Source organism: Apis dorsata, unplaced genomic scaffold (genome assembly GCF_000469605.1).
Source record: "Apis dorsata unplaced genomic scaffold, Apis dorsata 1.3 scaffold_867, whole genome shotgun sequence".
Taxonomy (NCBI): Eukaryota; Metazoa; Arthropoda; class Insecta; order Hymenoptera; family Apidae; genus Apis; species Apis dorsata.
In genome coordinates this window covers 182171-195836 of record NW_006263987.1, presented here as the reverse complement: position 1 = coordinate 195836, position 13666 = coordinate 182171, and the positions used below count along the sequence as shown (strand labels likewise).

The window sequence follows — 13666 nt, the reverse complement described above, 5'->3', positions numbered from 1 at the left end:
CCTCCTTGCCCGTTCCACGTAACCCGTTCGTCGTCGGCCGCTACGTCGACGGCTGCCTATCTGCCACTTCACGTTGCCACCAGTCTCCAGTCACGAGTGTTCTCTCGTCGTGCAACGGAAAATGGTTGGTTCAATCAACCAGATAATTTGCATGCGCCGCGCGCGGAAAAAACTTCTTCTGTCACTGCCGAGTTTATCGCAACCTGGCGTCGACTCGATTCACCAAACGACGAATCTCGCGAAAAGTCGGGATGACTCGATTAGTTTCACGGAACTAATTATTTCCTGCGTAACATTTTTTTTGGAAAAATGACAAACGCTCGTTGTCGAGATGTATCGTTCGAGACAAGTCATCTAACAATTTCACGAGATTAGTCATGTTTCGCAGCCATAGTTATTACTTTATTCGAATTCAAATTTAGGTGTCATCCGCGATTACGCGGAACGTTTGTTACGTTTGTCGAACGTGCATCGTTATCGTGGATAATCGTGATATTTAAATGGCGAAAGAAAGAAGCGCGTTGATCGTAAACTAGAATGTTTCGTGGTAAAAAAGAAGAAGAAAAAAAGAGAGAGAGAGAGTGATAAATTCGAGCGTGAAAAGACTTTAAGACCGTTTCGAGCCAAAGAGATTAGAGTTTTACGACGCGACAAGTCCTAGCGATAACGTTCGCGTTTCTCGAATTTGGAAAAAAGTTATAGAAATATATTTTGGAGAGGGGGTAACGATTTTTAGACGCGTGAAAAAACGAAAAGGAAGGTGGAAAAGCGTGCAACCCAGTTTTCCCCTACGCGACGTTGGATATCGAGAATCTGTCACGATCGACGACGAATCGACGAACGATATCCGATCTCGGCTCGCAAATTGAGTCTGGAGGAATGATTTGTGGTGGGCTTTCAGCGGTGGAATTTATAGAGGTCCGATCAATCGCGTTACTCGTCGACGTTGAAACGCGGCGCGCGTCGGCGCAACGATCGGACACGAGGATTTACCGCCGCCTCCTGAAATTCATTGTCGGCCACGGTGATTTGTCGCAACTTGCCACGCTTATTTAAGAAACATTCCGGAGTTTCGGCATTGTCGACGCGACGCCAGGTGAGTTTTCGGTGGGTCGGACGCCGGAGGCGAGCACGAGCCGTGCTCGCCTCGCCTCGCCTCGCCTCGCCTGCTGGAAAGGTAGTAAATTTCGTGGTTTCTTCAATAGAGACGTCCGTGTTTTTCTTCGCTTTTCCCGATGCTACGGCTTACATTGCGGGGACCGATCAATTTGTCACGAGGGAAATCCGTGCGACTAAAGGGCGTTACATGGAAGTAATAAATAAATTACAAGCTGAGAAATTATCGTCGTTAGTCATGGTAAACGTGTACCGTATACGTATATGCACGGCGTTCGAAGTATTCACGAGGAAAATAGTCGCAGTTGTATACACGATATGTATATATGTATATATATATACACACACGTATATAAAACCGTAATAATATGTTATTCCGCGATAAAATCTCTTCGATCTTCTTCTCCCTTAATTTTTCAACGTCGACGATTTTACTCGTCGCGTCGTGGCGCGAGACACACCTAGAGCTACGTGCGAGACGCGGTTCGCGCGCGAGTTTCGTAAAATGGAAGGGGAAATGGAAGGGCTGTGAAGGGAATGACCACCAAGACGGTGCGGTTGGATGTTGGGGTGGATGAAAAGACGGCGATCCACGACATCGACGCGGGGCATTTAGCCGACAGGCGGTGTCCAGCTGAGAGCCATCGGCGTCGGGTCGGTAGCCGCGTTTTTCATCGACGAGCCGGGGCCTATTCAAGTGTTGGCAGTTTTTCACGCGGTAGGCGACAAATATCCCCACTAAAATCCCCTTTAGATGAGTCCCCACGTGGCCGGGGATGTCACGCCGGATCGTACGTACCCTCGCCAACATTCATCGTGCTGATCTCGCGCCAGTGACAACAAATCGCGCCACTCTCTCTTCGTCCTCCTCTTCGCCTTTCTCGATCGCGATCTAGTCAAACGTATCCGAGCGCGAGTGGTCGCAATTCGATTCCGTTCCGCCTAAACGCTTTCAAGTTCAATTTTCTAGTCGTAATCGATCTAGTCGCGACGCGTCTTTGACAAACCGGTTCGTCCGTTTTAACCCTCCGTTTCGACAGGAGGATTCCACAAAGATACGGCCGCGCGCGTTTATCCATTGCGCCACCGTATTTCGATATGACGTAATCCCGATTAATCCGAATTCTCAGGGAATCTCGATATATCGTAGAAGAATTCGTTCGAGCATCGCCGAATTTATCGCCGATTGGATTTCCCGAATCGATCGGGATATCGCCGCGCCGCGGAGTGATGTAGCAGTTACGACCCGTTTTTCTTCTCTCCTTCCTTTTTTATTACGTTTAAAAAGGTGTTTCGAAAACGTTCGCCGCGTCTAAACGTTTAACGCGTCGTTAATCGAACGAACGTTATTCCACGCTGTGAAATTTATCGATCGTAAATTCTATCGACTCCTTTACAAATCTAATAAAAAGTTAGTTTGGTTCGGTGATTTGCTGGATACGCGATCAAAAGAAAATATTTCAGCGTTTACGTCGGATCAGTGTCACGATTCTTCTTACTTAGCGCATGGATTGAGATGACCACGCTTCGGAGTGGTGACGCGCAGATATGTTTAAGGCGATTTGGTGAGTTGTGACAGATTTAAAATTATTACCATTCCTATTCCCTATTCTCTCACGAATTATCGCTACGATATTAAGTTTTCCTCCACGATCGATACGATCGATTTAAAATTATTCGTCGTTAGAGAGGAGAAAATTATTTGGATGGAAGATCGCGGTTGCGCGTGTCGTTTCAACGAGATGCCTCGAATCTCGTGACGCGCGTCATGCAAGTGCATTCGTACGTAATGGCGGAATCGCCCCGAAGACCCACCTTTGCGTTCGGCCTCGACGATTCTTCTCCTCGAGATACTAGAAATACTGGAAATACTGGATTTTTCACGGAGAGCGTGCCGCTGTTTATCGCGACTGGTGCCGCATAGTCTACGCTGTTAGAAATTTTCCTCGTGTTAGCACCCTCTTCCCCCCTTCCGCCCCGCTTCCAATCAGATGCCCAACGGTTTTAACATTTTCTCCGTTACGTAATCTCTCCGCTGAGAAATTTCAATATTAATGTACCCCACACCTTACGATGTCACGGATTATCGTCGCTTATAGAAACACGACGAGAAGTATATTCTTTTACACGCGTCTCGATCCATGCTCGTTAAAAATAAGATGGGTTAACGCTGCGCTGTCAGCGAAAACGTTGATAATGTTGCAATTATGCGAACCCGATATCGCGACAAGTAAAGAAACAAAGGAAAGAAAAAAAAAGAAAAAAACACTTTGGATAGAAAGCTTCGAAAAAATTCCGTCGATGGAACACGATTTTTTCGATAACTCGAATTAGGTATTTCACGAGTGGATGGTTCAAATTTTTCTTTTTCGCCGCATCGTCTTTTTATAGTCGCATTCCTCCGCATCGATTCCAAATGTTGATATTCGCGATAATAAATATCATTTGTCGTACTTTCACATTTTATTTCGTCATATTTTTAAAACATTTTCACGAATTCGCATAACAATTTATGACAAATTGTTTGCAAACGAGATGCACGTTTTTCGTTCGACTTGAAACGCTTTCGTTTTTAAGTTTCCGAGGCGATGTAGTAGTCACAATTAAACCACGACGAAACTCGAGTCGACCACGCTCCACGCGTTACGACTCGATATAACGAGTTTCGATTTTAATTACTTAATGTCTGTATATTTATAATTTGAGAACGGATTAAATTCTCTCTCTCTCTCAATAAATACGAAAATACGAAAATATTCTCGAAGATATTTCGACGATACTCTTTCACTCTTCTTTGCTCGAGAGACGAATCCTCTTTGTCGTATCGAGCGATTTTCAATCGCGTATCGTAAGAAGATGCATCTCGCGGAAAAGAGTAGAGGTTTCCAAGAAAATGAAATTACCTGCATCGAGTGCGGAGAGGTAACCGATTGGCGGGCAATCGGATAGAAGGGTTTACTATCGTTTTCTACGAAGATTCAGTGAACGCGGGGAAAATAAAGTAAACGGTTTAACGGCATTGGCGTGGCAATGGAATTTTCTCGGGGCGCAAATCGTGGATTTTATTGGAGCGAGGTGGGCGGGATGATGGCGAAACGAAAGGAGAACGGTTTTTTCGGTCCATCCCCGCTCGTCTCTCGATCGCCAGCCGATCGACCCGCTCGACCGAATTAAAACGAGCGAATTGGCGACGCGATTGCTGCCGCTCCACTCGCCGGTCACCTGTGTTCTCTGTAATACGAGATGCATTCGCATTACGCAACTCCTTCCAGTGGCTCACCACATGTATCTCGTGTGCGACTCTTGCTTATTATTTACGACCCGCGCCGCCAATCTTCGCCATATTAAAATTTAATATATATAAAGTATATATACGTAAATGTACCGTTTTCCTAATTTCCTCCTTTTGTAAATCCGATGTAATAAAGATAAAAGGTAGAAATAATCTATCGACGCGACGCAATCGAATCGTTGATTCTCGATTAAATACGTTTCAGGACGACGAGTGATCAACGAGAAAGTTTATAGACCGTGGAAAGTGAAACCGAGTCTTTATTAAACCGATAACGCAGCCATTGATGCGAAATTATACGATGCTTCCGGGTGATCGTGTGTTTACACTGTTCTCGAGATATTCGTCGAAGTGGGCAAAATGTTGAGTGTCGTTGCGACAGTGCGTAAGAAAGAGGAAAATTGACGAGTTATTTCGTATATTCTTTCGAACGATAGTATTAAAGATACCGCGTTTTTCCCCTTCTCTGTCTAAATTAAATCAACTTCACGAATTCAAGCTTTAACGACGACGCGTCGCTCTTTTAATCCGATTAGCTATGCGTTCGGGTATAAAAGTTATTACATTATGGAGAAAAACACTACAGTGTTGCCTGTCAAACGCGTGTCATAAAAGAAATATACAAATTACATCTGTATATAAGGAGGAGAGGGCAGCGTTTTAGACGTCTCGTCGAGACCAAAGAAATATTAATTACTGCCTTCCTCGGAAGAAAGATTGAATTGTGAAGCTAGCTGTAGCCTACAATTCTGTCCGCTGTAATTTAGTCGTACCGCTAATTATCTCGTACATATACGTTTTCCTTATCTGTCAGACGCGTTCCGTTACTATATTATCCTATATTTTCAATTTCTACTAGCACTAACAGCAACCTCCTATGGGTGGTGGATACACCGTAATCAGGAGAAATTTATTTGCATACGATAAATCACTTGGCGGGGATCGCGAACGATTAAATTGCGCGGCACGAATCGAAATATCGCAACGAGTGCCGCCAGATTTAATAATAATTCTTACTCGTTTACCAATTGAGACGAAGAAAAGCGATAATTAACGCGGATGTATTCTTCGTTTGTTGCAGGTTACCACAGCTTGCCGTTTTAGCGAAGATTTTGTGCCTCCTGATGGTGAGTGACGTTTTCAAAAACAACTTTATATTTTTCTTTCTTTCTTTCTTTCTTTCTTTCTTTCTTCTTTTTTTAACGAAAGTTCAACCAACTATTATTATTTTTTATGAAAATAAAAGATAGATAATATTGGAAAAGTTAAAACTTCTTTTTCATATTATTCGTATATAAAAATTCTCGAAAAGGAAAGGGAAAAAAAGAAAAGCATGTTCGAAACAAGGGATATATAGATGCCGTTTATCAACGAAACTATCGATATCCTGGATATAAAAATAATTCCACGGTGAATATACGTATATCCCGCATATTACATCTGTATACGAGGGGAGATACGATTGTTCCAGAATCATATTCAAAAAAGAATTCGAGAAGTGCCAGCAGTGTTTTCAGCTGTATGTTCATAGTTTAAGGGAAATACTGCTGCCCTAGATACGTTGCCTCTAACGAGCCGTGTAAAATTTGAACGAGGGCTTTGGCCACGTTCGTGCGGAATCCGTAAACTTGCATACTTATTCGACGGATACATAAGCGGATACGTGCCAGCTCTTTGTACATGAACCTAGTGACTAGGTCAGATCGAAGATACCCGTTGCACGAAAGAGGGGCGAACCTTTGCCCGAATCGCGTGCCACCAGCTCGTTGTTATTACCCGATCGACGATTACGTTTTAATATGAATTGATAAGGAGGAGCCTCTCCTCGTCGATGATGATTTCCTTTCGAACTTTTTCGTCTCTTGGATCTCGGTGTTCTACGAAAAACCAGCGCGATTTCAACGCTTATACACATTTTTCATTCGGTACGATGCCAGTGGTATTTACCTTGCAATTTGGGTCTCCATTTCGCACGAGAAACGAGGCTATCTACATCTGTTCTCGTTTTAATGCCCTGTTTCCAGCCTCGTGGACTAAATTATGCGGCAAACTTTTCTTTCCTCCTAAGTCCTCCTCCGTACTTGAACTTTCGAGCCCGTCATATCGATCGGTATTTCTTTTCTTTTTTTTTTTTGTTATACGAAATATCGATGAAATTAATTTTCCAATTTATGTAATTTATGTAAATGATAGACGATGTTCGGCGTGGTCTCAACCTCGTGAAAATTCTGGAATATTAGCAGCTAAGGATCAGATTAATAATCCTCTCGATATCTCGAAATTACAACAGTCAGTCGAGGAAGAATATCGATATTCGTTAAACTCTGATTATGCGTTTATCGTTGTGATTATCGAGCGACACGATACTCTTATAAATCGACACGGCCTTGATACGTGTATCTCGCGTATACATGTATCGAGGAACGATACAAGTACGATAGGTGAGAATTTAATAAAACGATTCGACGCGTCGAATCGAATCTCAAAGATGTTCGATTTGCGATTGAAAAATGATTTTATCGTGTTCTTCTTATCTTAGACTTTTGCTCGAATCGTAATCGAGTCGCAATAACGACGACGAAATTAATTCGGAAAAACGAGAGTTGCAAGACTGCAATGCGGCTACGTGAAAATGCATCGCGTGCAGCAACCTCGCCTCGTTGGAAAAAATCCTCGACCACAGCCGTACGTTTAACGTTTAAAGGATACGAAAGCAACGAGTTCAATAGTGGTCAGTCTTACTCCGTGGTACTTTCAACCGTGGTCGATTTCGAGGAGAAATTGAAACGGTGTAATAAATTCTTCTTACGATACGCACAAGTTCGTAGGTTGAATCGTTTTTAACCTTAAAGAGATAAATAATTTAAAACAGAGCGAATAAGAAATAACATATATACGTATATATATATATTCGTTTTAAGTGAAAATAGACAGAGAATTGTATTTAAAATAAAATAGAAATATTTTACGATTTAAGGAATATCCAAGTGCTAGCTCGATCCGGAGAAGATGCGCAGTTTTGCTATCGTAACGTTGTTACGGCGCCATTCGTGAAATAAAAGAAGTGTCAGATTCTACGACCATTAATGGACAGCTCGTGTTCGCTCGTTAACAAATCTTGTCGGTATACATCTTTTGTGGTCTCCGCCGTAACGACTGTTCCTCTCCGTCTTCCTTCGTGGATGCCCGTGGATTTTTATTCCCGCCAACGAATCGCAAAAAGGATCCGCGCCAACGGCTCGACGAATCATTCGATCCCACGATATGCGAATCTGTCGTAAAAATGTTCTTCTCCCGTGAGCCGTGAAGGAGTTGCGATGTCTTTAACGATTCTGCGTTTGGTCGTCGAACTGAGAACAACCCTCGCGAATTCCTATCCTCTAACCCTCCCCCTTCTCCCCTTTTATTCTTTCTCGAACACCGAGAATCGATTATACGATCCTGATGCTGTTATTCCGATCTTCTTATCTCGACTTCATCAGGAGTTACGACGAAATTATTTTCTACAATTGTATCGTTATTCGCGGAATTCAAATATCGGAGCGTGAAACACGATTCCTGAATTTTCATCGAATTGATTTATAATATTTTTCCAGGTAAACGTTTGAAATTTCGAACTTTGAACTCTCTTTGTGTTGTTTTTTTCCCAAGAAAAAAAGAAAAAAAGAGAGGAATTTAATCGATAAACGTACAGCTAAGTCATAATTTACGAGTTGTCTCGAGGAAAGAAGAAAGAAAAAGTTCGATGTATAATATACGAAGGTGTGTAAAATTATTGGTGGATTGCAGGTGGTGATGTGCGGGGCGGTGCCGGCAATGGTGCGCTCCGTGAGTCTCTACTCGACTTGCAGCAGCGGCAATGTTACCGTGATGGGCCGTTTGATCAAGGCCGTGGAACGCACCGATCACAATGCCCCTTACCGTAAGTAAAATTGCATTAATCGGATTAACACCGTTGCTCGCTTTCGTTTTTACATCCGTTTTAAATCCTTAAATCCCGAGAATCACGAATCCTTCACGAGATTCTAACCTTCTGCTAAGACATCAGAACGTACGTTACGTATTTAAGAAAATACGCGATAATAAATAATAGGATAAAATGGCGAAAGGTAAAAAGTTTATTAATAGATAATAGGTCGAGTTGCTCGTTTATCGTCGACTATTCGAAACGAGGGCAACCGCGCGACATCGGCATTTAAACGGCTTTCGAATAAATTCATCGTCGCAACGTGTGTGGTCATCGTAGAGAATAGGTCGATCTGTTAATTGAATCGAATCGAGTAGTCCGGCCTCCGACACCAGGAGGCGCTCGACCGTGACATTATCTCTTCCGATCGATAGTCTCGTAAAGACTGAAAAGGATTCCGAACGGGGGGAATCGGTGTAGCTACTCTTTCGAACGAATAAACGTCCAAAGCTGGGCCACTAAACATCTCAATTTATAGCGATGCTTATCGATCGACCTAGGGTCAGGGGGACTTATCTCTCCGCCCGCTTTCGCTACCACCCTGGGCCCCGCTCGAACTTTTATCTTCCTCGATTAATAACCCGACTCCCTCTATTTCCGCGGGAGATAGCCGTCTGAAGAAACCAGAAGTAAAAAAAAAAAAAATAAAAAAAGAAAAAGCGATCGCGTTGTCTCGTTTCGTCGCGATTGTTTTCGACTAGACGCCATTTATCTCGCTATTGCCTCTTGTCCGGACCAACTCGTACTTTCTTGCTTATTTACGAGGATCCGAGTTCGTGGTCGTTCCCGTATCGAAATCGAGTTTAAGATATCGGGAGAGGAAACTCGATAACGCTCTAATAACGCTCTTAATGTTTTCCCGCGAGGAGAATCGATCGTTATCGAAACGCAGGAAGAAGTAGTTTCACGACAATTTGTTTCAAAAATGTTATCGTTTCCGTCTGTGATATTAAATTCGTAATGGCGATCTAGATGAAGATCGAAGTCAAATTATTATTCTTAAGTAATAATTTTTGTCGAAGAATACGCACGGTGGAATAACAATGGAATGCGCGGTTTTAAAATTTATGAAAATACGCGAAACGTATGCAAAACGTAGAAGCATAGTTGAATTTATTATTCAATTATTCGCTTGTTTACCGAGATTTGTTGCATTCAATACAATCACGGTGTGGAGATCCTTGGAATATATTAAATTCGCCTTTCAACCGTGGCGTATATGTAATCTCCGTTTTTCCAATAGCGATTTCGCGTAATCTTGAAATTCCGAAAGGAACGGCCGTAACGGGGAGAGGAGTAGGAAGAAGCTGTCCGCCCTAACCGTGGCGTGAGCGCGAGGCGGCTCCTTTTCTGACTTTCACGGACGAGGTAGGGGAGAAAAGGAAGGTCTAAAAGGAGGGAAGAAGGCTTGTGCAAACAGAGGAGCCAGTTTTCGCGCCGCACGCTGCGCCGCGTCTGCACCTCCCCGAGATCCATCACCTTGGTCCACCTCTTTCATCGGTTGGTGGCACCGGTGCTGTTGCTGCCGTTGCTGCCTCCACTTTTTCCTTCCGTTCCTCTCCTCTCTCTCTTTCTCGTGGCGATTACTCAAGCTCCATTCGCGAAATGAACCGACTTGACTCGCGCTGCACCAACCTTTCAGACACCGTGAGAGCGTCCTTCAGCTTTTCGACTCTTAACTGCCGACCGGGCTACGAAGCGGCTTCGTGAATTCCTGCTCGGTGTCGGTGCGGATTCCAAAGATAATTAACTTGCCGCGGTTTAAAAATTAAAAATTGTTCCCATACTTTCCGTGTATATTCCATCGAGAAAGATAGATTTTTACGCGTGTAATTCGTGCGCACGTCGAATTCGATAACAAGGGTTATTGGAGAACGAGACGAACAATAATAATTACCCTTTCGTTATCGTCCGATTGGAAAGCAGAGAGTGGCATTCGTCGGATAATAGTTGTAATTACATCGATCCCCGTGACATTTTTATCACGTTAAATGAACGTAATCGGTCTACGAGGAACTTCAATCTTCTTAAATGACTGGTAGCATCTCGAACGATCGCGATATCGTACGCGATATCTCATCTGAAAGAACGAAGAGAGAAAGAGAGAGAGAGGGAGAAATAAAAAAAAACGATTCGGGTTGGAATTTAATTATTGTTGTGGGCACGAAGAGAGGCACGATTATCGCGTCAGTGGAGCAAATCAGGGGCTTCACCTGTCACAGTTTCGACCGGTCAGATGGGAGACAACCGGTATAGGTTATGTATTCTTCTCATTTGCGCGGCGTTGTAATCTGGTGCGCGTTCACGCCGGATGCTTCTCACCGCGGAGGGCGATCCACCGTGCGTTGGCCAATCGTGCGTTTAGGTGTTAACGACGGGATCGCTATTATAACGCGCCAGCTTTATAACGAGAACCGCGGTTATACACCGTTTTTTCCTTCTTTTCTTGCGCGGTCGGTACCGGCCTACTCGCTTTCGCGTCATATTATAGCTTTCATAACGCCGACGCCGCGTAATTGTGGCGCTCCAGTGGTTCTCAACCCGCTGGTTATTCGCCTCGCGAAAAAATACGAAAATTTTCTACGCATCCACGATCGTACAACCGATCGTCATACCCGTTTCTTCGAATCCGTTAAATAAAAGAAAGAAACATCTTCTCGACTCGTTTTTAATTTAAAACTCGGCGAAACGATGGTGATGGCGATGGTGGATTCCTTCGCGACAAATCGACGATATCTTGGACGAGGTATTTCGGTCCTTGTAGAGAGCGAACGAGCGAGAGAGCGAGCGAGAGAGAGAGAGAGAGAGAGAGAGAAAAGAAGCTATTAGTTGCGAACCTATAACGAACGGAGAATCGGTTCCTGTATCGCGACGAGCACGTAGAAGTAATATATGGGATCCATTCTTCTTTCCTTCTGTCTCGCTCTTTCCCACTTATGCGCTGGCCCATCCTACCAGTTATTATCGGGGGTAATCGTGCCTAAAAGCCGGTGCCCGCTTTTGATTAAAATTGGCTTTTAATTCATTTGGCAGCCTCTAATCTCGTGGCGGCTCCGATCAGAGGAAACAGCGGCGAGGGAGAGGGGGAGAAACTCGGGGAACGGAAGACAGAGGGTTCGAAGCGAAACGATTCATCCCTCTGCTCCTTCGCCTTCGCCTACGATACCACGTACCATTTACGTTGCATTTTTATCCAAGATTGCCCGATCGACGCTGTCCTTAATTTCAGATTCAAAATTCTGTAGAAAGAGAATCGATGCTCGACGACAGATTCCCTCTCTCCCTCTCTCCCTAGAAACTGTACCGTTCACGGGCTCGAGAAACTTGGAAGAAGAGTGGAGACGCCTGTCTCCGACGACGATCGTACGTCTAGCAAGTTTAGCAAGTAACGCTCCGTCACTCCAGCAATCGCTTACTATTGCAACGATCTCGCTCGCTTCCCTTTTACTCGATAACGATAAGGAATCGTTTCGAAAGGAACCACGTCCAAGTTTCGTCGCGATTGCTTCTGCACGACGACTGCTAGGTATCGGAAGTATAGGAGTTTGATAATGGCTAACTGGAACGAGCAAACAAGCGTACATACGTAGCGTGTTGGGAGTAGTCGGTGGTATTAGTGTCAGGTTGTTATCGTCGTACTTTTCTCCGCCGCTACCAGGTAGGTATATGTATATATATATGTGTGTGTGTGTGTGTGTGTATGTGTCGCGTGTTTCATATTGGAAAGCGGACGTCGCGAAACGGAAGAGGGAAAATTTTACCGATAGTTTCCAACTTGTTTGCCATACTCGCGACTCAAGTTTATCGTTGATAATGCCCATTATATTTCCGTATTCCCGCATTTCGCCCAACCTATTTTTAAATTCGGCGATTCGGGCAATTCCCGATTTCGATAGCGGCTTAAACGATACTTAATGCGATACATTTTCGTGAAGTTTTTATCAAGTTGGAAAAGAAAACAACGATATTCGGTTTTATTACGGGCTATCGATAAAAATATTTCGATACGTTTACGACCAATTGCTAACGAATCGGGTCGATTTTTTTCAAACCGTTTATTACAGATATTAAATTTCTTTCCCTCCTCCTCCTCCTCGGATAGAATTTGATTCGATCGGTAGCGCCAACCTATCCACTCGGCCGAAACGTGACGAATAAAATGCGCGCGATTTCGTTAATCCTTTTCAGAAAAGGATTTTTTTTTGCGCATCCAGATAAGATACGACGTTTAACGATCGAGGTGAAGAGAACAAATTGAGCGAGGCGGCCTCGAGAGGGATGTCGCTGCGGACGGATGGGCCGGAAAGGTGAATTCGATTAATTAAGAAAAGTGGGAGGATTAATTGGCCTGGGGAATATATAGACTACCGTTGGGAGGGGGGGAACGCAGATTAAGTCCTCTTGCGCTTTTTCTGGTTTCCGAAGACCGGTAGAAGGCGGTGAGAGAAAACGAAACGTAAAAAGGAAGGGAGAAGGGCAGGGGAGGGGAGGAGGGAGTTTACGAGGCAGTTCGGGGACATTCTTGATTTCGATGTTGGGAAGGCACCCGACGAGAACCACTTGAATTTAACGAGGCTCCAGCAAATGGGCCACCCTGCAGACTTTCCTCCTTCCTTTTCTCCACGTATCGCGCTTACCTACCCATTCTCGTGTGGCCCGTGAACAAAGAAGAAAAACTCATAATCGTGACGTCATCGTTCTACACGGCCAAACGTCTCCATCTTATTAAAGAAACCCCATCTCGTGAGCGAAAAATTTACCAATTCTTTTTTTCTTTTCTTCGAGGGAAGTGAATTTAGACGGTATTGCTATTCGAGAGATAAATGGAACCCTTCCCTCCAATTACGAAATTTCGTCCTTTTAATTTTGAAAATGCTTTCTTCTTCCTTCGAGAGGACAACTCTCTCGGCTGCTTTCTCGTCGTCGTACGTCGGTAAATAGAAAACAAAGAGGTATACGCGAAGTATATATAAGAAGAGGATGGATAGAACGAATTGGTTGGGAATAAAATTGCGCGGAGTTTGGTGCACCTGTAAAACGTCTGCCCTTCCTTTTCCCCGTTGCTTATCCGGAACAAAGGACGCCTACTTCTCGGTCGGCAGAATTTCGTAATAGGTGGTGCGAAAGAAAAAGGGAGAGAGACACGGCGTTGCACAGCGAGCGTAGCGCAACGTGTATACGGTTCGGGGTCGAGGCACGACAGGACCCGCTAAGTGGCAAAGTACACACCGGTCGGTCTGTGCCTCCTTCATTAGCACCAACTAGCCTCGGCGGCAGGCTTAGCCAACCTT

At 44.2% G+C, this 13666-nt stretch overlaps 1 protein-coding gene across 5 annotated transcripts in view; it reads left to right on the top strand.

The window, feature by feature from the left end:
- The window catches only part of LOC102675249 (fibroblast growth factor 17-like), an 82752-nt gene that overhangs the window by 67051 nt on the left and 2035 nt on the right, over positions 1 to 13666 (top strand). For 4 of the 5 annotated variants that reach the window (XM_006623268.2, XM_006623265.2, XM_006623266.2 and 1 more), the window contains 2 exons: positions 5490 to 5535; positions 8198 to 8330. In XM_006623268.2, coding sequence (XP_006623331.1) covers positions 5490 to 5535; positions 8198 to 8330 — 179 coding nt within the window. Of the gene's footprint in view, positions 1 to 2649; positions 2682 to 5489; positions 5536 to 8197; positions 8331 to 13666 lie in introns of those variants that run through there. The other variant, XM_006623267.2, reaches the window with a different exon arrangement.